This window comes from Rhinatrema bivittatum, unplaced genomic scaffold, assembly GCF_901001135.1.
Source record: "Rhinatrema bivittatum unplaced genomic scaffold, aRhiBiv1.1, whole genome shotgun sequence".
NCBI classification, from domain to species: Eukaryota; Metazoa; Chordata; class Amphibia; order Gymnophiona; family Rhinatrematidae; genus Rhinatrema; species Rhinatrema bivittatum.
The window spans coordinates 22,452-49,090 of NW_021821331.1; the positions used below are offsets into that span (position 1 = coordinate 22,452).

Below are 26,639 nucleotides of genomic sequence, written 5' to 3' on the forward strand. Positions count from 1 at the left end.
GGTTTATTACAGTTCACTAACTTTGTGTTTGTGCTGATGGGTGGGGAATTTAATCCAGTTCTGGGAACGCTTTTTTAAAAAGCCACGTTTTTAGTCTCTTCCTAAAAGTTGGGGCGCATGGTTCTTGTCTTAGGTCCGGTGGGATGGAGTTCCAAAGGATTGGACCTGCTGATGAAAGAGCTCTTGAACTGTAGGATTTATGTTGGTAAGTTTTGGCATGAGGTACCTGAAGAGATTCTTTGTAATGTTCCCTGATGGGTCTGGCGGATGTGTATTTTTTAAAAGGGATTTGTAAGTCAAGTTGAGTGTGTTGATGGATGTTCTTGTAGATAATCATAATGGTTTTGTACATAATTCTGAAGTGGATCGGTAACCAATGAAGGTCTTTGAGGATGGGGGAGATATGGTCGATTTTCCTGGAGTTTGTAAGTATTCTAGCTGCTGTGTTCTGTACCATTTGTAAAGGCTTGGTGTAAGAAGCTGGGAGGCCTAGTAGTAGAGAATTGCAATAATCTAGTTTGGAGAAGATTATTGCTTGCAGGATTGATCTAAAATCTTGCGCGTGGAAAAGTGGCTTTATTCTTTTCAGAATATGTAATTTGTGGAAGCAGTCTTTTGTAGTTCGGTTTATGAATGGTTTGAGGTTAAGACGGTTATCTAGGATGGCTCCTAGATCTCTTACATGGGTGGTTTGTAGGAGGGTAGGTGGCTTTGAGAGCGTGATGTTGTTTTCAGGTGCTATAAGGAGATATTCCGTTTTCGACGCATTAAGGACTAGGTTTAAGCTGGTAAGGAGGTGTTTGATTTCTAATAAGCAACTATCCCAATATTCCATTGTTGACGAGATTGAATCTTTTATAGGGATCACAATCTGTACATCGTCCGCGAAGAGGAAGTGTTTAAGGCTTAGTTTTGTGAGTAGTTGACAGAGTGGTAGGAGGTATACATTAAATAGGGTGGGTGAGAGGGATGAACCTTGTGGCACCCCTCTGGTGGAGTGGTGATATTGGGATTCTGTATTGTGAATTTTGACCCTATATCCTCTGTTTTCCAGGAAGGTTTTGAACCATGTTAGTGAAGTAGCTGTCACTCCAATATTTGCCAGTTGTTTTAAGAGGAGGTAATGGTTGACGGTGTCAAACGCCGCCGAGAAGTCGAGGAGGATTAGTAAAAATGCTTTGCCTTTATCGATGCCGGCGAGGAGGAAGTCTGAAAGTGCAAGAAGTAGTGTTTCTGTGCTTGCAGCTTTTCGAAAACCATATTGGTTTGGAGACAGAATGCCGTGGTCTTCCAAGTAGTTGGAAAGTTGGGTGTTCACCAATTTTTCCATTATTTTGGCTATGAATGGAAGGTTGGAAATAGGGCGGAAGTTGTTGGGATCACTTGGATTTAGATTCGGTTTTTTTAGGAGGGGTTTGATTGATGCTGTTTTTAGATCATCTGGGTAGATACCCTGGGAGAGGGAACAGTTTATAATTTCGGCAAGGGATTTTGATATAGTATCAGGAATGAGAAGTAGCATTTTGGAAGGAATTTGATCAAAAGGGTGTGATGAAGGTTTCATTTTCTTCAGCACTGATTGTATCTCTGTGAGAGTGATGGGTTCGAATGCTTTAAGCTGTATATCTTTGTTAGGGAGAAGGTATGTGTTGTCTTGGGAGCTAGTGGTTAGTGATATTTGATTGAGGAGGTCAGAGATTTTTTTGCTGAAATGAAGAGCCAGTTCGTCTGCTTTGGTCTGAGAGAATTCGGGTGGTATATCAGGAGTGATAGGTTTAGTGAGATTGGAAACGAAGGCGAATAGGGCTTTTGAGTCAAAGATTAGGTGATGAACCTGACGGGCATAGTAGTCTCTTTTTGTTTTCTGTGTACTGCTTTTGTATTGGTGGAGCGTGCGTTTGTAGTCTGAGAGTGAGGCTGGTGAAGGGGCTTTACGCCATTTTCTTTCTTTCTGCCGAAGTAGTTGTTTGAGATTTCTCAGTTCATCATTAAACCAGGGTTGTCTTTTGGATGCCTTTGAAGAGTGTTTTTTGGTGGTCAGTGGGCAAAGTGGTCAGTGGTCAGTGGGCAAATATGACATTGCTGTTTTATTCTCCATTCCTTTTTTAATAATTCCTGACATTCTGTTTACTTTCTTTACTCTTCTGATACTGAACTGAGGATTTCAAAGTATTTATGCAGTTACTGCACAGTGAAACTGACTTATGAATAGGGACCTTCATTTTCAATTTTTGCTTTACTTTCCCTAGGAATTTCAATGTTATAACAAAAAATGTTCAGTGATTTCCACTGATTTTTCTTGTTATAGCATTGGCATTTCTAGGAAAAATAAAATAAAACTGACAATAAAGGTCCCTACTTATGAACCGCCAGGTGTGTTTTTTCCTGAATTGATATCCTTGGATGCTGCTTCGTGCTGGGAGGGGTTCTTCACTTATATGAAGGAGATAGTATCAATGGCTTTGGACAATATCTCCTTGTCCGTCTTAGTAATAGAGCCCTCCAATTACTCGCAGAGTCTTGCTTCTGGACTGAAGGCTTCGGGCCTGAGCTCTCTCTCTCCTGAGGCTGAGAGTGCATCCCACCCTGGAGACGCTTGCCTGATCGGGCTTCTGAGTAGAAGGCCTTTGAGCATGACTCGACCTAGTGCTCAGTAACGGGGATAATGTCTCAAGTGTCTGGGTGGGTGCCCACCTCAGCATGAGTGACCATCAAACAGTATGGTTTGACATCGCAGACAGGATACGGACAAGTCACGCGAAGACCTGAGTTTTGACTTTCAAAAATACAGCTGGGGATATCCCTGGAGGTAGAACTAGAAGACTGGGAGAAAATGGGAGAGGTGGAACAACAGTGGGTCAAACTAAAGGGAGCAATCACAAAAGCAACAAATCTATATGTTAGAAAAGTAAACAAAAGTAAGAGAAATAAGAAACTGATCTGGTTCTCAAAGGAGGTGGTTGACATAATAAAAGCAAAAAAAAAAAAAAAAGCAGCATTCAAGAATTAAAAAGAATCCCAAAAAGAGGAACACAGGGAAGAATATCTAGTAAAACTGAGGGAGACGAAAGAAATTAATCAAGAAAGCAAAAAGTCTGGCAGAAGAAGGATTGCCAAGGAGGTAAAGCGAGGTGACAAAACATTCTTCAGATATATCAGAGAAAGGAGAAAGGTCCAAAGTGGTATAGTGAAATTAAAAGGTGACCAGAATCAATGTGTGGAGAGACGAAGAAAAGGTGGAAATATTAAACAAATACTTCAGTTCGGTGTTCATTAAAGAAGACCCTGGAGAAGGACTGTCGCTAGTAAACAAGTCTGTGGAAGGAGGTGGAGTAGATGAAATTCCATTTACAGAAGAGAATGTATGGGAAGAGCTAGGAAAACTGAAAGTGGACAAAGCCATGGGATCTAATGAGGTTCATCCCAGGATACTGAGGGAGCTCAGAGATGTGCTAGTGGGTCCACTGAAGGACCTATTCAATAGATCCCTGGAAACTGGAGTGGTGCTGAGTGATTGGAGAAGAGCGATGGTGGACCCACTTCACAAGAATGGGAGTAGAGAGGAGGCTGGTAACTACAGGCCTGTTAGCCTCACCTCGGTGGTGGGAAATTTAATGGAAACTCTGCTGAAGGAAAGGAGAGTGAACTATCTACAATCAGGTGGGGTTGCTTGATCCGAGACAAAATGGATTCATCAGGGGAAGGTCCTGTCAGATGAATCTGATTGATTTTTTTGATTGGTTGACTACAGAATTGGATCAGGGAAGAGTGCTCAATGGATTTTAGTAAAGCTTTTGATACGGTCCCACATAGGAGACTCATGAATAAAATGAGAAGCCTGGGAGTGAGCGCTAAGGTGGTGGCATGGACTGCAAACTGGTTGACAGATAGAAGGCAGCGTGTGATGGTAAATGGAACCTGCTTTGAAGAGAAAAACAGTGTTAAGCGGAGAGCCACAGGGATTGGTGTTGGGACCGGTTGTGTTCAATATCTTTGTGAGCGACATTGCAGAAGGGATAGAAGGTAAAATTTGTCTGTTTGCGGATGATACTAAGATCTGCAATAGAGTGGACATGCCAGAAGGAGTAGAGAGGATGAGACATCATTTAAGGAAGCTTGAATGGTGGGCGAAGATATGGCAGCTGGGATTCAATGCCAAGAAGTGCAGAGTCATGCATCTGGGGTGCGGTAATACAAAAGAGTTGTATGTGATGAGGGGTGAAAGGCTGTTGTGCACGGAACAAGAGAGAGACCTCAGAGTGATAGTGTCTAGCAATCTGAAGATGGCAAAACAATGTGACAAGGCAATAGCTAAAGCCAGAAGAATGTTGGGCTGTATTGAGAGAGGAATAACCAGTAATAAAAAGGAGGTGTTAATCCCCTTGTACAGGTCCTTGGTGAGGCCTCACCTAGAGTAATGTGTTCAGTTCTGGAGACCGTATGGAAGCGACAGAATGGAAGCGACAGGATGGAAGCGATCAAGAGAAAAGTGACCAAAATGGTGGGGGGGTCTCCATTAAATGACTTATGAGGAGAGGTTTATGGTCCTAAATATGTACGCCCTGGAGGAGAGGAGGAGAAGGGAAGATGTACAGACCTTCAGATACCTGAAAGGTTTTAATGATGCACAAACAATAACAAACCTTTTCCATTGGAAAGAAATCAGTAGAACTATGGGTCACAAAATGAAACTTCAGGGAGGGCGACTCAGAACCAGTGTCAGAAAAATTTCTTCACAGAAAGGGTGGTGGATGCCTGGAATGACCTTCCGGAGGAAGTGAAGACAAGAAACGATTTCAAAGGGGCATGGGATAAACACTGTGGATCCCTTAATGCTAGAGAATGTGAATGAAGAAAAGAGTGCATGGGGGTAACTTGCTGGTGTGGTGGTTACTACCCTTAACCAATAAGCCTTTGCACTGTTGATCCAACTCCATCATTGCTCTCTGCTTCAATGGCAGGAGGTAAAGGGGACTTGGATTCAGACAGCAACCAACAAGGACACTGAATTGCACAGTCTGGGAAAACGAATAAGCATGGGAGTAACTTGCTGATATGGTGGTTACTACCTTTAATCAATAAACCTTAATGCTGTTGATGCAACTCCAACATTGCTCTCTGCATCAGTGGCAAGAAGGGGGCGGGGAATTGGACTCAAATAGCAACCAATAAGGGCCCTGACTTTGACCGTCTGATAATTATAAAAGGTGGCTTGTATGGCAGGAGTTACTATCATAAGCGTGCTGGGCAGACTGGATGGGCCATTTGGTCTTTTTTTGTGCTGTCATTTCTATGTTTCTATGACTGGCAAAACAAAAATAACATTATCGGGTCAGAAACCGGAGAAAAGGCTCTGGGATTCCAGATCTTTCCAAGCCTACAGCAGCTGCAAAATTAAAATTTGCATTGGATAGGAGAACAAGCCAAACTTAGCTTAAAAAAAAAAAAAAAAAAAAAAAAAAAGGATGACCCCGCTGGGACTGTAGTGAAGCTGTGCCCCTCCAGAAGCACCCAATTAAAGGCTCGAAGCATGACCAACTACACAGGAAGGGTAAGACGGGAGCTCAGGGATCTGCCAGGCATGTCCTTGGATCCAACTTCATTACACTTAAAAACACAATATTTTCCCCACTGTCATTTTTCAAGTTGTTTTGCACTTGTGACTTGCAGCCAGTAGGGGGTATCACTGCCAAAGACATTCATTAAATAATTCAGTCTGCTGTACAAATAAACAGAATGATTAAGATACTGCTTTTATTACAGATTTATTTCATTCCAAAAGAAAAATAAGTGCTCAAAAGTTTGTTTTATTTTGTTTAAAATGCCTACTGCTTTTTTTTTTTGACCTGGCAGTTTTCTCATCCAGCTCAATGAGAACCAGAACTGGGGATCTGGCACCACGAGCCTTCACTTGCAGCTACCCCAGGGACGCTTCCACCTATTTTACGCCTCCTCCCGGCTTTAATCCAGTCACTGGGGCGACGGTCCTCACCTGGAGGTTGTGCACCGGGACCTCTTCTGAATCCGACCACCAGGTATCGCCATTATACGTTGACTATGGTTCCCCTCTACCCTTCCCCCTGCCCCATTCCCCACCTCCGGGCTGTGAATGTTGACTCTGCAGCACCCCCAGGCCTACCTGAACCAAGCAGTGGATGGGCCCAACTCGGGGACTGGTACTGACCCACACCCACCAATTTTGCTGTTTATACATCAGGGATAGGATTAGTTGAGTAGTGTCATCTCATCCTGAGATACGAAAAATGGGAATACACTACAGATATAGCAGGGGATGAGAGGTGTAGCAATGTTTTTTTTTTATTTTTATCTATTTCAGCAAAAACTGTCAAAACGGTTTGCAATAAAATGAATAGCCACACAGTTTAAACATCCGTACCTAGAAATCAGAAAATGAATCTATCTCACTTATGAAAAATACTTGGTGCACGTAGTAACGTGGAGCACCGGTTCACCGAGACCCTCCCCTGTTTGCTCCAGAACCCCCACCCAAAACCTGTAGGCAAAAGAGAAGGCAGATTGAATATCCGTGACTTGACTGGCAGCTGCGTGAGCATGTGCATTTGTTTGATAATGCACGAACGTACTTCCGTTTTATAAAATACGTGAACGCGCACATTCTTCCAAAACCTGTCCCGGAATGCCCTTGAAACACCTTTGTGCGTGCACACTTTTCTGCGCAGCAGCACGCTTCTGAAAATTCACTTATCGCACCACATGTGCAACCCCCGAGCAAGTCTTTCAAAACTCACCCCAGAAAGTCTGCAGAATTTTAAAACATTGTACGCGGAATATTTAATTTTGCACAGAATTTTCCGAGTCACAATGGGAGGATCCAAAAGATGCAATTCATCATAGCCACCAGTGTAACCTATGAGGAGGGGGAAGGAGAAGGGGTCAGAGGGATATCACATCTTACGAGGGCAAGTAAAAGAGGAATTTTGTTTCTCCTCACGAGGTGCAGAACACAGTATTCAACCAGGGATAATAAAACACAAAAGATTTTCAGCTGTACTGATTTAAGACCAGAGAACCACTCAGCTTGAAGTGTATCTTCATTAAAGTCAACTTTGTCTCATTACTACTTGTATCTCGACTATTTAAACATGCAAATTACAGCAACGTGGAGCTTCCAGCAGCAGTAAACTGCAATGCAGCGGAGTTATGCTAAGTGCATATAGGAAAGCTGACAATCTGCCAGCAATGGAAGATAATTACTAAATGTTCGGGAGATAAAGAACTATTGTTGCTCTGTGCAGTAAACAAGACTCTTTTTAATTAATGTAATGTGCAAATCTGCCTGTCATCAGACAACGTCTCATTTTGAAACCTAATCACTTCATGCGTGGAACCCAGAAGATAATTCTCTCCCCTAACTATTTTCATTATGTTTAGCATGACAACTTCTAATATTAACTGGTCAGCAAGACCGGATATTGGGCCTTCAGCTAACGAGTCTAGTGGAAGAAGAAAGAGAGGCCATTTTTATAAAACTGGTAGTTATCAGACCTGTTGAACGTTTGCCTGGAGGAGGTCTCCCAGTCGCGCCACCAGGTCGGTGAAGTTTGGTCGTTCCGTTGGGACTCCATGCCAACAATCCAGCATGGTCTGGTACCTAATAAAGAGCACACAACACACAGCATGTCAAACGCTGGCAGGGATCTAACAGCATCCAGTTTTTGGAGGGGGACTTGAAGCTAAATTCTGCCTCTTTTTTTTTGTCATCTTCTCCTGCTACACTGTGGTAACTGCAGGGCCGACTTCAAGTGGAAGAAGTGCCGGTCAACAGGACATGCCAAGGTGGGTGTTCGAAAACCGGGACGAGCCAAAAACTCTCCTTTCAAAAACTGGGTAGTGCCGCCTGTTCTGCGCCGGACGCGGAAGGGTCAGGGCACCGAGGGAAGCGTAAAAGAGAGGGCTGCTCCTTGGATGCTGTGGGGTGGGGGGAAGCACAGTTCAAGCAGCTTCTTGCCAACGTAAGAACGAGAGAAGCTCTCACATCTCGGGAGTTGTGTACTCTGGAGGCCTCATTCGTGTTCCTTCTTTGAGTCGGAGGCAGAAGTCCTCGTCTATATGCACTCCCGGATACGGCGAGGCACCTGCGGAGACAAGACAAAGACGGTGGGGGGGAGGGGATCAGATTCGCTACCGCTTCTGCTCACGTGTTTCCTGTCCTGCGTAAAACCCTCTGACCTTCAAGAAACCCAATGCCTGTGTCACTAGGGGTGGAGGGGGAAGGTCTGAAAATGGACCCCTAGGCATGGGCTTTCCTTTAGAAAAATCGCCCACAGGAAGAAGATAATTGAGATTAGAAATAAAAAAATGAAACTTCAGCTCCCCACAGATTACATGTTCTTCCTTCTGGGTGACAGTGTTTATGAAAGTATTTTTCTTAAAAAGAGTTTAGCTAGTTATTTGCTATCTGCTGCAAGGCTGGCAATAGCGTAACTCTGGAAATCTATTGGTCCTGCTAATACTTTGCGGGCTACACCAAAGTATTGCATATTTTGGAACTGAACGACTGCGTTAGTTAAAAATGATTTGCCTTCTTTGGAATCTTTCTTGGACAAGGCTGGACATCATGCAACGAATTCTGAATTCTCCTTATGAGCGATACATTTGCTAAGGGTTCGCATCTATCGGATTGTGAACTATATATTTGCACAGGATTGGTCACTGCCTTGTTAACTTGCTTGACCAGCAAAGACAGAGTTTGAAAGAAAACCGTCCACAAGTGCAAAAGATAACGTGGACACCGCAGCGGCTTCCTTCTCCGGGAAGAGTTTTGTTCCTGGGAAGTAGTACAAGTAGATTTGAAAATTACAATCCATGCGTGAGTTTGTCAGCCTCACCCTATACCTGCGCAGCTCCCAGGAACTCCTCTCCTCAGTCCGGGAGAACGAAAGAAACCAGCTACGGACCCCCCAACCCCCACCCCCGCACGTACGTTTAGCAAAAGGACCTGGAAAGGCTCCTCTACAGAAGAGGCCTCGCTCTGTACACGACAGCCTCGTTCTGATATTTGCCCATTGGGGCTCATTTTGTAACAGCTCATATTTAAAAAGTCGGTAAAAATAACGCAAAACGTTACACCAATTTTCAAGACGGACTTAGAGGTATCTTTCGCTTTGAAAATTATCGCACCCAAATTACCCCCCCGCGCACAGTTACACCTACTAAAGCGTACACAGAAATTTTGGGGAAGGGGAAACTTTATGCACAAACAAGAGAATTTTCAAAGGAATTACTGGAAATGTTCAAAGTCTATTTACCCGTCTTAAGCACACTTAACGCATGTAAAACCTATGGACAATTCAGTGGTGTATACTGTAGCAATTTTCAAAAGCCCACTTACATGGGCCTGAAAATGCTTTTGAAAATCACACCCAGTGGGCCGGATTTTAAAAGGGTTACACACTTAAGTTAAGCGCGTAACCCTTAAAAAAAACCCTGCGCATGCCGAGCTTATTTTGCATAGGCTCGGCGGTGCACGCAAGCCCCGGGACGCGCGTAAGTCCCGGGACTTTGCTAGGGGGGTGTGTCGGGGGGGGGTGGCACGATGTTCGAGGCATTCCTGGGGGCGTGGTGCTGGCCCAGGGGCGTTCCAGGGGGACGTGACCGAGGCCTCCAGACCAGCCCCCGGGTTGGGCGATGGTGCGGCAGCGGGCCATCGGCGCACGCAAGTTACGCCTGCTTCGAGCAGGCGTAACTTGTGCGATAAAGGTGGGGGGGGAGTTAGATAGGGCCGGGGGGGGGGTGGGTTAGGTAGGGGAAGGGAGGGGAAGGTGCGGGGGGTGGAAGGAAAGTTCCCTCCAAGGCCGCTCCGATTTCGGAGTGGCCTCGGAGGGAACGGGCAGTGCGCACAAGGCTCGGCGCACGCAAGTTGCACAAATGTGCACCCCTTTGCGCGTGGCGACCCCGGATTTTATAAGATACGCGCGGCTACGTGCGTATCTTATAAAATCCGGCGTACTTTTCTTCGCGCCTGGTGCGCGAACAAAAGTATGCGCTCGCGCTGTTTTTTTAAAATGTACCCCAGCGTGTGTAAAAATTGCTTTATATAGACGCGCAAGTAGCCTCTACTTCCATATTCTGCATTTTATTAAAGTTGAAAATATACACATATTTTCATTTTTTGGCGTGCGGACATATGTGCATAAAAAAAAGAGGTGACCTGGGGACATTTTGAGGCAGAGCCAACACCTACACACACTTATGCATGTACATTTGCGAACTTGCGTATTTCTACACCTATAAATGATCTGGTGCAAGTGAAATTAAACATGTTTATTGTGTTGTACTGACTGGCTGGGAGGTCTGGGTGAACTGGGGGGGTGTTCAGGCTGAAAAACCAGGAAGGTCTCAATGGCTTGTAGAAGAACTGGGAGAACTAGTAATCTAGTTGGTAAACTGGTTAATTTCATTTATTTTATTTATTAGTTTTTTTATACCGGTGTTCAAAATTAAGTATCACATCGGTGTACAAACTAATCATGTCCTGTTATAGGCATTTAAAACATCAAAGCAAAAGTAATAATATTCAATCTTAAAATAAAAGACAAATAAAACAATTGTAATAAATCAGAAATACAACATTTGTTAAAAAAAAATTAAAGGTAAAGAAACATTCCTAAAATCTTAAAAACTAAAAGAAACTTTGCTAAGCGGAAAACCACTAAGCCCGCATGTTTTAAAATTGGCCGACTTAACACGAGCAAGTCCTATTTTATTTTCGTGAGTAAAAGACACGTGTGTATATTTTTAAAACAGGCAGGAAAAGTAGTTGTGTTCAATGCATTGATATATGTGTGGTTGCAATGCATCGCGTGTATTTGCGCAGAAGCCCTCTTGCACACGTATGCTGCAGGGTAGAGATACGCGTGCTTTACAAAACGTGCGAATATCACAGTCACGGGTTATAAAATACTGGTGTGGATCTCCTCGCGTACATATATGCGGCTGCGCAGATTTGTTTGAAAGGTATCCTCCCTGGGCGTAAGTGGAGCCTCCTCTCCCTGACGCTGCCCTTAGGAAACGCCAGCGTTTAGTCCAGGTAAACACACGCCTATTGGGCAGACAATTCTCTCTCAAAGGCCATTTCTGCAGGTAAACGCTGTTTCACCCGTATAACGGCCTGCGAATATCATCCTTCCTTTGCCTGTATCGCTGTCTAGTTGGCTGTGCCCAGACAAGGTGGAGCCAACCTCTGACATGCAGGTTCAGAACGAATAAAACCTAATTGTAAAATTTCTCAGACCCTGCCAAGCATATCTGTTTCTGTTTCAAGTGATCTTCCAATCCGGGAACATGAGATTTTTTTTTTTTTTTTTTTTGAGAGAAACTGAATTTCAATCTCATTTCATGTCGATGGCATCCGACCTTTTTGCGCAGCCGAGTCTGTGCGTGCACGTTCCTTTAATTTCATATTATTGAATTATTCTCTTCTTTCCTGCGCTGGGACGCGAGTCCATGCAGACTTGTTTGCACAGAAGAAAAGCAGCATAGACATTTTACACTGTAGCACTGGGATGAAAGAAGCACCAGCCAGGCATGAAATTACCCTCCTGAACCAATTTTTTTTAACAACGCTGTTTGGGGTTTGGATGGCAAAACCCGTAGTTTTACGTTTGTTTAGAAAACATTTAAGTCAAAGGCTTTTGTGCCCTGCGGCCGCTCAGGTCTAGAATTTAAGCGCCATGGCCTTATTTATTTAATTCCATTTGATATTCAGCTTTTCCCGAGTCAGCACAAAGAGGATTAGGGAACTAAATGGAAAAGTACAGCACATAAACAAACGTCATGTTCAGTGCACAACCAGTTCAAATGTATTACCGTGCCGGATTATAAATACATTGGGACAGATAACACATTAAAAAAAAAAAACCAAACCCACATTTAGAAAAACAAATAGAGAATACAATAAAAGGATTACTAAATTAGAAATACAATAAAAATATTACTGTCAGGGCCAGTGCTAGCTTTTTTGCTGCCCTGTGCGGCCCTAACTCTTCCCTCTCTGTCGGTTCGTTCAGTCTCTTTCCCCAGCCCACAAAAGTGCCCAGCTCCCTTCGGTGCTGCAAACTTTATAAACTGACATCACTCTCCCCCCCACCCCAGAACCCGTGGCTGGTGCAAGGGTATTAGGTGCTCTAGGTGAACCTTACGACCATACACAACACCTACCCCCCTTCCCCAACCCGCTCCACACACAGCTATGCGTTTACAAAAATCTTTTCCATGCATTTCTAACAACATTTCACATGAAAAATATCAGAGGACAAGTATTCTGAAGTAAGAATATCACACACGGGGTAGATTTTCAAAACTTACGCGCGCGCGTCCATGTGTGCGCGCGCTACCCGGCACGCACACATGGACGCACGATTTTATAACATGCGCACGCTGGCGCATACGTTTTCTCTCTTGTACACACACATATACACAAACAACCCAGGCAGGCTCCCATTCACACACTCTTACCAACCCAGATCCCAGGCAGGCTCCCATTCTCATCCACCCAAATCCCCATAAGAACATGGCATACTGGGTCAGACCAACGGTCCATCAAGCCCAGCATCCTGTTTCCAACAGAGGCCAATCCAGGCCATAAGAACCTGGCAAGTACCCAAAAACTAAGTCTATTCCATGTTACCATTGCTAATGGCAGTGGCTATTCTCTAAGTGAACTTAATAGCAGGTAATGGACTTCTCCTCCAAGAACTTATCCAATCCTTTTTTAAACACAGCTATACTAACTGCACTAACCACATCCTCTGGCAACAAATTCCAGAGTTTAATTGTGCGTTCAGTAAAAAAGAACTTTCTCCGATTAGTTTTAAATGTGGCACCCAGACAGGCTCCCATTCTCTCTCTCACACACACACACACACACACACACACACACACACACACACACACACACACACATCCCTTTGACCTTCTCTTGCAACCTTTCCTGCATCTGATTCTCCATTGTAAAATAAAAAGTGTTTTTCTACTTTCCCATCTTCAGTTTTGATTCTTTCTATTTTCTTTCTATCTGCATCATTCAGAATATTATTCTCACAAATGGGACCAAACAAGCTCCCAAAAAAAACTCATCTTGCACCTTTTCCCTGGGCGAGCAGGCAGGCAGACTCCTGCTGCATGGAGATGCTTCTCCTTTGTTCGGAAGAGCAGCCATTCATTCTGCGGCTCCTCCCGCATGTCGGCCCCACGATATTCAACACTCGTGGTGCTAGCACTTCCTCTATGCCCATCTCATGCATTGCGAGGAAGTGCTAAGACCGCTACCGTGAGTGTTGAATACCACGGGGCCGGTGCATGAGGAGCTGCAGGATGGGCTTCCTCTTCTGCTATGGGAACGGTGGTGCAATCGTCCTGATTCCTTTGCCGCCGGTGGGATGGGGTCCGCTGGTGGCCGCATGGGCATTCTGCTTCTTCTGATACCGCTGGGATCGAGTCCACCGGCAGCCACACGGGCCTGTCCATTCTCCCAGTGCTGCTCTCCGGGTATGCCACCCTGTGCAATTGCACGGTTTGCACACTTGGTGGTGCCATGCCTGATTACTAACCGGTTTCTAATTGAAGCATAACTGAAAACCTGTATAAGAAATATCAAAACACGCAGGATAGAGATGACGTTAAAAGAGCCAGCTAAGAAGCCAGATCCGCTTTGTGCAGAAGCTGTTGTAAAATTATCTCTTAAAACCTATTCAGTGAAAGGAGGTTACCATGAGATACACTGGGCTCTCTTGCCCTATACAGATGTTACTAATTACTGGGATATTCTGTGGTAAGGAGAGATGAACATAAAAGGATAATTTTTTAATAGAGCATTGTGGTAACTTGTGTGATAGTGGCTTGGGAAACAACCAAGAGGAATAAGGAGGCAGACTCTGGCTGTTTCCTTTATGTGCAATTTATTCACAGTGCAGTAGTCACCCAATCAAAGAAATGGATCAGATTTTTTTTTCTGACACAGTCTCCCCCACGTAGGGCCACGCCTGCGGATTGCAGGATCCATCCAGCAGATTGAAATCCTATCATCGATACTTCACCATCAAGTCCCTTAGTAGAGTCTTCTGTTAGTTTTCCCGCCACCAAAGTCTGACTGACCTGCGGTTCTCACCTTCTTCCCTGTTGACACTGTTTTGAAGAGTGACATCTTCCCTTCTCCAGTCCTGCAGAATCACTTCCAAAATTCACAGAACACGAATAGATCCAGCAACAGATCCAAGTTCCCTTAATATACCAGAAGGAAATGTCACACTGTATGAAAGTTTGCACACTGTTACTGAGAAATGGGTCTCATTTCTCTTTACCAAATGAATCCTTAAACAATGAGGTTCATATTCACAACACCTGCGGAGTGGGTAAGTTACATGGATAACTTTATCCGGGTATTAAGTGGCATTTCTCCAGGTAAAAGTGCTGCTAATATATCTAAGGGTAACTTTAGGCCTGCTAGGTAACTTTATCCGGCCAGATATCACACCAATGCCACCTCTTCTTATTCAGGGAACAGTTTGTGCAAGCAATGATTTGCCCAGGCAAAACGTAGTCGTGTAGAGGTTGCCTATGTTTTTCCCTGGTGATGAATGTAACTTGATTACAGTGTATTTCGGTTATTTACTGATAGGAAACTGTTTCATGTTAGGGTTGTGATGTTTATTGCATACATAGGATGTGTTATGCATTTTAACACATTGTGCATTGCTTCAAATGTTTTGGAGGAGCAATCAGTAAATGGAAATATAAATAATCTTGCTGTGAAAAGCTGCCAGTTTCTCCAACTCACTCCCAAACAAGAGCGAGCCTTTAAAGGGCATCTTGATCAGATTAGCTTTGGAGGCTGCGTCAGCTGACCAATTTCGCAACCAGAGATGATGCCTGGCCACTATCACCAAAGCCACTCTCCTGGCCGAGGTATGGACCAAATCATAGCCTGTGTCTGCTAAAAAGGCAGCAGTAGGCTCCATAACCGACTCCAGACTCATCAACCCTCTGAGAGAGAAGTAGACAAGATCATGCCACTAGAGCGCAGCGGGAAGCAATCTGTAAAGTCATTGCCACTGCCTCAAAGGCTTGCTTAAAAATAGCCTCAATCCTTCTGTCATGTACATCCTTCATGGCCGCTCTTCCCTCTACGGGGATAGTCATTTGCTTGAAGACAGCACATACAAGTGCATCCTCTTTCGGAAAATGCAAACGCTCTCTCACAGCTGAATCCAGGGGGTTCAGGCCTTCCAATGTCCAACTCCCTTTAAAATTTGCCTCTGGGGCATCACATTACAGATCAATCGATTCTTGCACGGCATCCATCACAGGGAAAAAAACAAGAGGCTTTACGTGAGGAAAGTAAAATAGGATTCTTCCTCGGCTCAGACATGGCATCCGAACCGGGGACACCCAGCTGTTTCAAAGTCTGGGAAATCAGGGCCGACAGCTCATCTCTATGGAAGAACCGCAACTTGGTTCGATACGGTTCCAGTCCTGGAGGAGTTTCCGCATCTTCCAGGGAATCAGACTCAACCTCATCATCAGTGCCATCTGGGTTCCTGTCGGGAACACCCGCAGGGAGCAGAGGTGAGCCCCGGTGCTTAAGCATAGGACCGGAAGAGGGTCTGACCAGACAGAAATGGGGGAAGTGGAGGATGCGCCTGAAGAAAAGGTTGTAAGCCTTGAAAAAATTCCACCCAAGAAAAAGCAGCCAGATCCAGACCAAGCCCAGAAGGAACTGGAGCTGGTCCCACAGAACTGGTATACACCGCATTTCAGATCTATTAGTAAAAATTTGTAACCTATCATTAAAATCATCCATTGTACCTGAAGACTGGAGGGTGGCTAATGTAAGCCCAATATTTAAAAAGGGCTCCTGGGAGATCCGGGAAACTACAGACCAGTTACCCTAACTTCAGTGCCAGGAAAAATAGTGGAAAGTGTTCAAAACATCAAAATCACAGAACATATAGAAAGACATGGTTTTATGGAACAAAGTCAGCATGGCTTTACCCAGGGCAAGTCTTGCCTCACAAATCTGCTTCACTTTTTTGAAGAGGTTAATAAACATGGGGATAAAGGTGAACCGGTAGATATAGTATACTTGGATTTTCAGAAGGCGTTTGACAAAGTTCCTCATGAGAGGCTTCTAGGAAAAGTAAAAAGTCATGGGATAGGTGGCGATGTCCTTTCGTGGATTGCAAACTGGCTAAAAGACAGGAAACAGAGAGTAGGATTAAATGGGCAATTTTCTCAGTGGAAGGGAGTGGGCAGTGGAGTGCCTCAGGGATCTGTATTGGGACCTTTACTTTTCAATATATTTATAAATGATCTGGAAAGAAATACGAAGAGTGAGATAATCAAATTTGCAGATGACACAAAATTGTTCAGAGTAGTTAAATCACAAGCAGATTGTGATAAATTGCAGGAAGACCTTGTGAGACTGGAAAATTGGGCATCCAAATGGCAGATGCAATTTAATGTGGATAAGTGCAAGGTGATGCATATAGGGAAAAATAACCCATGCTATAATTACACGATGTTGGGTTCCATATTAGGTGCTACAACCCAAGAAAGAGATCTAGGTGTCATAGTGGATAACACATTGAAATCGTCGGTGCAGTGTGCTGCGGCAGTCAAAAAAGCAAACAGAATGTTGGGAATTATTAGAAAGGGAATGGTTAATAAAACAGAAGATGTCATAATGCCTCTGTATCGCTCCATGGTGAGACCGCACCTTGAATACTGTGTACAATTCTGGTCGCCACATCTCAGGAAAGATATAGTTGTGATGGAGAAGGTACAGAGAAGGGCGACCAAAATGATAACTATAGGGAGATCCACCTCCACCATCTGCTGGAGACGGAGAATACTGGCAGGCTGGGGTCACTGCAGGGTTATATATACTGTGATGTCAGCTTGCTCCATCTCCATCTGCTGGCAGGGGAGCATAAACCCACTGGTCCATCTGTCTCTTGCTTTACTTGCACCTCTTTTGCTCCTTTTGCTGGGTGGTGTATGTATGCAGGGTTGACGAATCAAGTGCATGCAGGCTCTAATTGCCGCACACACGCACACTCACACTCACACCCACCCCCTCCCCCGTCAGCTGAGAGTTCAGGAAGTGAGTGGGAAGGGAAATAAGGGGACTAGTTGCTGATATTTCTATCGCTGCCCGCCTCTGCTTTACATTTCAGGTGAAAGCGGGTCTATTCCTGAGATACCTAAATTGTATTTTGATTTCTTTAGAAGCCCCAGAGGTTCTAATTAAACTGCCCCGCCTCACCCCCAAGAGCTACAACCTGGACAAGAATATTAATAACAGTAACACAACTTGGATAATCTCATGGGACCAGATTCATCTCGACTTTCCCTCATACACCCAGGCAGGTATCCAGGGCTGGAAAATTCAGGTCCTGGTACCCAGCGGAAGGGACATTGGTGAGGCCCAACCCGGGTACAGCGAGTGAGAGCAGGAAGAGTGAGTTGCAGAGGGGCCTGGGGGAAACGAGGCCCGAAGACCGAGCGAGGCACGGTGGCTGCCGCTGACAAAGTGCTGGGCCACGGTGGAGAGGCTGGAGGAAGAAGGAGCAGCAGCTGAGAGGGACCTGAAGGTGGGACTGGGGGAGAGCGCTGGCAGGAGGGAGTAAAGCGAACCCAGAAGGTCGAGGAGAAGCGGGACGGGCAGTGCCTGCTGGAGAGCGAAGAAGAACAAAACAAGACAGGAACTATAAAAGTGAGAAGTGAAAAAAAATTTTTCCTTTGCTCCTAAAGTTTTTTTTTGGCTGGCTCCTAAGTTTTGAAAATATTTTTCTACCCGTGAGGGTCTCCCCAATTAGTCAGAGCCACTAATGGAAGCCTGAGTCTGTCCGGATCAGTGACTCCATATACCAGTCTTTATCAAGCCTGTAGGACAGTGCTCCGTCTATTGATATCACTTCTGGATATCTTTCTTTTAAGAATTATTAACTAGGGGTCAATATCTGGATCAGATCTGGGAAACGTTTGCTTTTTTAACCACATTTTTGGGACGGTTATTATCCAGTCACAGGTCTAATGCCCAGATCATGCTCCCTGGATGCGATTTTTACCATTCAAAAGGATGCTCATCTATACCGTGAGGGAGTATTCCGGAAACTCCTTCCAACCACCTTAAGGGATCGGCCACTGCTATCCAGCCCAGTCCTCCTTAAGGATGAGCCCCGCAAGGGATTCTGAGTGAAGGGAGGCTCCCCTCATCTTACTATAAGGAGCCAGGGTCCAGAAGGGTCAGAGAGGCCCTGGGGAGCAGGTGGGAGCCCAGATTACACGACCAAGGAAGTCACCAAGAAAAAGCAAAATTGCTTATTTTTTTTTATTATTTTCTCACAATTAAGTATTAAATTAGAAAGATAGTTAATCATAAATGGTAACCACACCCATTCCCCATTTAGAGTATATTGTTGAACCATGTAACCGTATAATAATGGCACCCCATGGACAATTGAGAAACCACATATTTGTGCCTAACTATAAACCGTTGTGATGGTGCACTACTAAACGATGGTATAGAAAAGTTTTAAATAAATAAATAAAAATATGTTTAACGTCTGAGTGCTACCAATTCTGCAAGGTGAGCTGCATTTTGTTTTCTCACTGTAAATAAATTTGTACTGAAGGAGATAGCCAGAATCTACCTCCTTATTCCTCTTGCCTAGTCCCTAAGCCACAACTGGCCACGTTACCATATATATATATATATATATAATAATAAAGCCTAGCTACCAAGACATGCATATGCATACATAAGAGCTGCGTCCAACGTGAGTCTACAATCTGAACATAGCTATTCAGTGTGAAGTGAGCCTTCACCGGCACCCTGCGGTGAGAAACGAATCGGAAACGAATAGTACGGTAAGATTCCAACCGAGCGATTCGTATTTCACTAGTGCCATATGAATGGCAGCGTCCTTTTTTCTGAAAGGTTATCGTCCATTCTGTGCCTGTAGTAAAACTTTTGAAAACAGGCCCTTAACATCAGATGTCCTATCGCATTTTGTGTCTTGATTAACTGTAAGCTCCTCGAAGAAGAGAGCATCTCCTATGTGTGTTTTGTATAGCAGCAGAATTAATATAAGGAGTAGCCGTATGTAAACCGTATCCTCCCAATGGTTGGCGAGCCATTTATAAATTAATTTCATCAGAGTAATTTATTAAATTGAAAAAAAAACCCAACAACATCTTAATGAGTTTAATTCCAGTACGACGGATGGGCTTTGACACAGAAAATAGCAGAAGCGATGGAAAAAGTAAATAAAAAGTCAAAAATTTGACTTCCCCAAAATGTCATGGTAGGTTGCAGATACTGATTTGGAAATAAATCAGCACCGAGAGCAGGAATAGGGTAGGAAGGGAGAAAGGAAACGGAAGGAGGAAAGAGCAGTGTCCAGCCTGGGGGCAGTGGGGATTTGGATGCTGGGGATATGGCAAAAGAGGGAAGAGCTGAAAGGGACCCTGAAGAAATCAGTTTTCCATCAACCACTGGACAATTGTGCTTTACTGCCTGCCAATTTTCGAGTCAGTGCAGCCCACACTCATTCAGCATTGTTTGAGCTCTCCACGTTACCTATCCCACAAAAACATTTTAGTATGCATAAAATGTTACTTTTAAAATACGGAGCCAGAGACCTCAGCCTTGGCTAGTGTAGAAACACACACAGGAATAAAAGGAGCTTACCAAGAGAAAAGATTTCCCACAACAGCACTCCGAAGGACCACACGTCGCTCTGCGTGGTGTACGTTTTGTCGAAAATAGCTTCAGGCGCCATCCACTTAAGCGGGAGCCTGGCCTGCGGACCAAGATGGAAAGTGTCACGGGTTAACGAACGCGTCAGTCCTTTCCGGAGGCTGCCGAGAAACCCCCCAACCCTGGCACGCAGCTACTCACATCCCCTTTCCGCACGTAATCGGGGTCTTTGTAGATGTCCCGGGCCAGCCCAAAGTCACAGATCTTGACCACGTTGTTTTCAGAGAGCAGGATGTTTCTGGCTGCCAGATCCCGATGAATGCACTAAAAGAAATTACAAGAATGGTTATCCGTGCACGCTGTGGGGGAAGGGGGTCTCACTGCTGGCTGGACGGTCAGGCGGATCATACGGCAGTCCTGGCAGCCAGGGCCACCTGAGGCCTAAAGTTCCTTAAAAAGAAAGTTTGACCTCCCGTGTCTCGTTGTCCTCCCCGGTAACAGTGGTGGGAAATTCTGCACAGCCACCTACCCCAGAAGCAGCTGCAGGAACTGTTACCCTTGCACTGAGCTTCGAAATCCTGTTTGCATGCAAGACACTCGTGTTCAGTACGGCATTAGGGGGACAAATGTGAAAAATTGCCCCAGAAATGGGCTACGGTGTCCGTGGCACCATGTGGCTAATTTTCAAAAAGAGAAACAATGCGGGTATTTTCCCCTTGGAAAATTGTCTACAAGATCCCACCGGGGCGAAGTACCTGTGGGGGGGCCTTGTGCCTGCTTTTTCGCGCGGAGCCAAAACCGTTCACGCAAACCTCTGCGCGCGGATTTGGAAAGACAGTGCACGTGCAGGGCTGGATGCTGCTCTGCGGATGGTCCTCAGATTGATTCCTAGGTCCGGTCTTTCACAATGCAGGGAAGGGGGTCATGGTCGTTGTTAAGGGCTGCACTGGACAGCCGGTTTCATGGTGCAGGGGTCTGGAAGGAGCCCTGGTGCATGAACTCCTGGCCTCCGGACCACTGCCAGCGGGGAGGGTGGGGAAATCCTGGGGTAATTGTGAATAGAAGCTCATGGCACCAGAACCCCCAGCACCGGTTCCGATTAAGTTGCAAGAAAAAGGTGAAAGGAGGAGCTACAGGTCCAAAAAAAAAAAAAGGCAAACATTCTCATGTTAAAATAAGAATTGTCCTTCAAGATAAGGTGAAGGAGGAGGAGGTCAAGCAAGCACCAGCGAGACTCACCTTTCTGGAAGCCAGAAAGTCCATGCCCTTTGCTACCTGGAAACTGTAGCAAATCAAATCTTCCATGGTTAATGGCCTCTTACTCAGATCCTCGGCATCTAGAGCAGACAATAAAGATACAAGCACCTCCGTGATTTATCAGCTACACTTTACAGCTCTGATCCCGTCCCGGCACAGATTTACATCCCTAGGCAAACATTTCAGCTGCACACACAGTGACACGGCGAATGGCGACGGATAAAGACCAGCGCGGTGCATCCAGTCTGCCCAGTAGACGTTTACTGGGCAGACTGGATGCACCGCGCAAACTACTGGACTTTGGTGCCGTAGGAGGGGACGGCTGCTGTTTTTTAATTCTGTAATCATATAAAGAGGGCTATTTTCAACAGTGCAGATAACAGCACAGACGCACACGTCGGCAGCCTAAAGTCATGCTTACATGCCATAAACCGTGCGGCAGTTGATAAAACACCGTGTGTATCTCCAGCCAGAAGCAGGCGCATGTGTGTCAGTGCGCACACTCATTTGTAATAGAGTAGTGCACGTAGATTTTTCCAAATATTTTATTAAAATATGCACATGATTCTTACATGTTAAATAGCTGTTACAGGCTGGGCAGACTAGATGGACCTTTTTTGGCCTTTGTCTGCCATCATTTACTGGGTTACTATGTGCACGCAACAACCCGAAGCTTATGCATGGAGGCAGGAATATTCCAAAGCCGGTGATGAAAATACTTCCTCGTTCCCACCCTTCCAAGTACCAGGATCACCTCTCCACCCTCCACCACTCGTTCCAGATCCCCCACCCCACCCAGACAAATCAGATTTCACTTCCGCCACTGGATTAACAGGTGAAAAAGCGTGCACACGTATTTGATGGAGAAATACAGAATCCATTTCCATAATTTGTAAATGTGTGCGACCTTCCTAATCCTGCCCTAGTACGCCCTCGAAACATCCTCTTTCTGCACGCGTATTTTTTCCATTCTGCACATGCCCTCACCCATCTGAAAATTCACTTAGTAACTTTCAAACTGGCGCACTCTGGCGCATGTACATCTGCACGTGCCCAGATACGCGGCCATTTTACAACTCGCACGTACGTTACAAAATAGCCTGGCCGCAAGCACATGTCCGTCCAATTTTAAGTTGGTGCAGGCCTAGGCGTGCAAATTTTGTTGCATTTGGCCGGTCGCGGACCTGTCCCGTGACCGGCCGCTCTTACCTCCAGCCCCGGGTCGCAGGGGGGCCCCGCCGATGCCGCGACTGGGCCCCGCTTGAAGACGCGGCCAGCCACTGCCCAGGCCCGACACACCGCGCTAGGAACGCCGCTCAGCCGGGCGGGGCCATTCCTATGTGCTCACGCGTCTCGGGCATTTTTAAAGGGCTCTCGGCAGGAAATCCTCCGTGGCGTCTCTGGATGACATCACAGGCCTCTCTCCCTATATAATGCCTGCTCTGCCCTGCCTCAGGTGCCTCAGCAATATGTTGAACTCCTCCATGTCGTTCCTGGTTCTTGATCCTGCTTGTGTTCCAGGGCCTTGATTTGTGTTCCTGGTCCCTTCCTGCTTCTTCGGAGTTCCTGGGTTCTCATCTGGTGGCCCCGCGTCTGTCTTTGGTGTTTTCCTGCTGTTCTACCCCGACTTCCTTCCCCTGAATTGACTCCTCGGCTTGACCTCGGCTTCGTTTGGATTCCTGGCTTGACTTTGGACCTCTTCTCGACCACGTTGAAGCTCTGCCTGCCTTGTGACCTCTGGGGAACTCCACTATTCACCTTTCTCCATTGGGAACATTTACTATTTAGCCCTACTCTGTTTTCTATCTTTTAACCACAATAGGACACTGCCCCCTTTCCCATGACTTTATAATTTCCTAAGAAGTCTCTCGTGAGAGTCTTTGTCAGATGCTTTCTGGAAATCCAGAAGCACTATCAGGTGAATTTTCAAAAGAGTTACATGCATAAATCTAACATACTATTGTAGCAATTTTCAAAAACCATTTACACTTACATGGGTAAATCCTTTGGACAATTCAATACCATATATTGTAGCAATTTTCAATAGCCTACTTACATGGGTATAGTGCATTCACAAGTAAAATACAGTTTTAATGTGTAACTGCTTTTGAAAACCAGGCCCTTAATCAACTGGTTCACCTTTATCCACATGTTTGTTTATGCCCTAAAAAAATGTAGCAGATAGGTGAGGCAAGACTTCCCTTGGCTAAATCTATGTTGGCTTCAGCCCATTAAACTCTGCCTATCTAAATGTTCAGCAATTTTGTGCTTTATGACAGTTTCTACCATTTTGCATGGCAGTAACGTCAGACTCACTCGTCTGTAGTTTCCTGGATCCCTTTTTTAAAAATGACATTACCTTAGCAACCCTCCAATCTTCAGGTACTAATGATAGTTTACAATTTACTAATAGCAGATCTGCAGTTTCATGTCTCAGTTCTTTCAGCACTCTGCGATGTATACCATCTGGTCCAGGTGATTTGCTACTCTTAGTTTGTCAATTTACCCTATTACATCCTGTAGGTTCACTGAGATTTGTTTTAGTTCTGTTGAATCATTTCATTTGAATATCATTTCTGGCATGTGTATCTCTCTTACATATTCTTCAGCAAATACAGAAGCAAAGAATTAATTTAGTCTCTCTGCTATGGCTTTGTCATCCCTAAGTGCTCCTTTTACCCGTTGATCATCTAATGGTCCAACTCCCTCATAGGCTTTTTACCTTGAATGAAAAAGTTTTTATTATGAGTTTTTGCTTCCATGGGAAGCTTCTTTTCAAAGTCTCTGTTTGCCTTCCTTTGCATCTAACTCGCCAGTGCTTATGCTGTCTCCTGCTTTCACATTTATTGCTTAGCCTGATGAAAGTTCTGATTAAAGACTGAAACATTGTTGAATGCTGTTCAACTGTCATAAAAGAAATTTCTAAATTAAACACGTAATGGGTCTTGTTTTACTTTCCAAATTCATATTAACCATGGGGACTTGGAATAGCATTTTGGAAGCCAAGACCTTCATCTCTTTATTATTTTAAATAAATCACGAGGCCAATATTCAGTAGGCCATTTAGTGGACAAGTTATATGGCTAACAATAGCCAGATAACTTTAAACATAACCAGATATTCTTTTCAATATGGTCAGTTATGTATAAAGTAATTCTGCTACAGATAACCAGATAACTTAACACATAAAGATAAATACTTGTTTCTGAAGGCTCCACCCCCCCCCCTCCCCGCTCCATACCTTACATTGGCTTTTCGAACTGGCCCAGATTGCGGCAGTGTCCTACTGCAATCCGGGCCCGGCGCTCCTGCCATTTCTAGGCCTCGCGCCAGAGCATCACTCTCATGATGGATATATTACACGGCAGTGGACGTGGAACTGTGCAGGGCGGTAAGGTGGACCAGGGTTAGAGCCAGGTTTAACTGGTGCAAAGGGGCAGGACCAGGGCCAGATGTGAAAACTTGTCTCCAAAACACAAGCACTCTCTCTCAAACACACAGCCATGCACCTAAATGCACTCTTCATACTCTTAACATGCTTGATGAGCACTGGTGGATGAAGGACAGCTGACGGTTCAGGGGTTGGAGAATCCCTGGGGTAAGGAGGAGAAGGCGTATAGAAAGAATTGGCCCCTTCTATCTCTAATCTCCTCCTCCCCTGGTAATCCTGATCCTCCCATGAATCCCCCTCCCCCCCCCCCCAGTGGTCCTCATTTCCATCCCCTCTCCCAGCCTCCTGTTCCCTGCAACACAGGAGAAGGGGCTGAGGGTGGGGAGCAACAGGAGGAGAGGGGCTGGATTGGGGAGCAAAGCGGCTATTCTCTGCTCTGTTTACTCCATGTTCACCCCCTCTTCTCCTCTTCCCTGCCGGCTGCCTGGAGGGGAGGGGCTGGAGAACACCAAACCCTGCTGCTCTGCCTCCTAAGGCTGAAAAGAAGGAACAGCATTCCACCCCCATCCCCCACAAATTAAGCCTTGCATACAAAACGAAGGCTGGAACCGCAGATGAGGACTGTAAGGCCCCATCCAACCTACCACCCTGCTACCTCTACTGTTTCGAGGCAAAATGGCGCTACAAGAATGCTGAGCCTTTTGATAAATTCACTGCGATTCATGGCAGTTCCACGTTTACCTGCAGTCTGACTCAACAAAATGGAACTGCTCCTGCCTCCACATCCCTCACACAGCACTTCTCCCGGCACTCGCAGTTTCCAGGCCCAGACCAGGCCCACGCCTGCGCGTAAGCTACTCCGGCACCTGCATGCCCTGAGCCTTGGCAGCTCGGCAGTCAACATCTCCCCAAATTCCAGGGCCACGGCTGCCTGTGGTGCTTTCCACTCTCTGCTTGGAAACCTCGGCGATAACTGCTGCCTTATAGAATATAACAGGGGAATGTTTTATTTTTTTTAATTTTTATCAAGTCTTGACCGGAGCCCCTCTTAATACTGGAGCTGCCAATGGGGAGCAATGTTTAAGAGATTTTTTTTCAGCCTATGGCGTCGCATGCCTCCACATGGGAACTGCATAGTTTATAACAGAACATGTAATTCTGCTCCGAAAGTATGCGCGGGGAGGATAGCGTTCAAACTGCTCGCGTGCGCCCGTATGTGCCTGCATAAGGGCGCACGGTCATTTACTATTTTATTTTATACCCCGCGCGCAAATGATACGTGCGGGTTATAAAATGTGAGCACATACGTGCACACGTATGCTCGCTTGTCTAAAAACCATGAGCCGCAGTGAAGTTTGGACTTCACTCGCTAAACTCCAGTTTATCTGGCTTAAGTAGCAGGGCCTAGCCAGAGAAGTCTGAAAAGTGCCGTTTAGATGGACAAGTAGCGCCTTATAGACTTATCCAGATGTGTAGACCTGCCACTGCTTGGCTGGATAAATCAGAATATAGCCAGATAAGTGCTGCGACTTATCCGAATAAGTTCAGATTTGTCCGTCTGAGAAATGGGAAAGCCGAATAAGTTGGAAATTAGCCAGATTAGTGTGCGTAGCTCATATCCCCATGTATTTGTATTTCCAATTTTTGTGTGGATTTTAATCGTCTTAATTTCAAGCTTTTACCCCCCTGTCAGTCGACTTTTACACGCGCAAGTCAGGGGACCTTCTAACACGCGTGCGGCGATGAATTAGCCAGTTTTACCAACCAGGCTGCCGGTTCGCCCAGTCCACCTGCAGCTCGTGGAGACCCTCCTGGCTTCTCGACCTGAAGGCCCCTCATTACACCCCCGACCCTGTCATTTTTTTCTTTTACAATATTTACGATCACTTACACCTGATATTGAGCAGAAGTAAATATGCGCAGGTAAAAGACTTACGTATGTCATTTGGGCTGATTTTAAAGTAGCAGCCTACGTGCACACGTGTCGCTCCCTCCCTGGAACACCTCTGGCCTGCCCCTTTCTGGTATGTGCAATCTTACTCTCAGTCCCTGATATAGTGCTTATGCTGCTCTTTTTAAAACAGCGTATACTCTCGTGTGCGCATTTTATGCACTCATGGGCTCTTTTTTTGCACCTGCACCTTTTGAAAATCTACCTCATGTGTTTCAGCATGTGCAAATATTTCCAATGCAAGAAAACGCTTTTTTTTCTCTACCTATTGTACAATCATATGTCCGTGCAAGTCC

At 45.3% G+C, this 26,639-nt stretch overlaps 1 protein-coding gene across 1 annotated transcript in view; it reads right to left on the reverse strand.

Moving 5' to 3' along the window:
- LOC115082599 (vascular endothelial growth factor receptor kdr-like) overlaps positions 1–26,639 on the reverse strand; it is a gene marked incomplete at its 5' end in the record, with an annotated part of 78,539 nt that overhangs the window by 19,800 nt on the left and 32,100 nt on the right. The window contains 5 exons of the mRNA XM_029586813.1: positions 7,528–7,633; positions 8,018–8,117; positions 19,736–19,847; positions 19,946–20,068; positions 20,984–21,081. Coding sequence (XP_029442673.1) covers positions 7,528–7,633; positions 8,018–8,117; positions 19,736–19,847; positions 19,946–20,068; positions 20,984–21,081 — 539 coding nt within the window. The remainder of the gene's footprint in view (positions 1–7,527; positions 7,634–8,017; positions 8,118–19,735; positions 19,848–19,945; positions 20,069–20,983; positions 21,082–26,639) is intronic.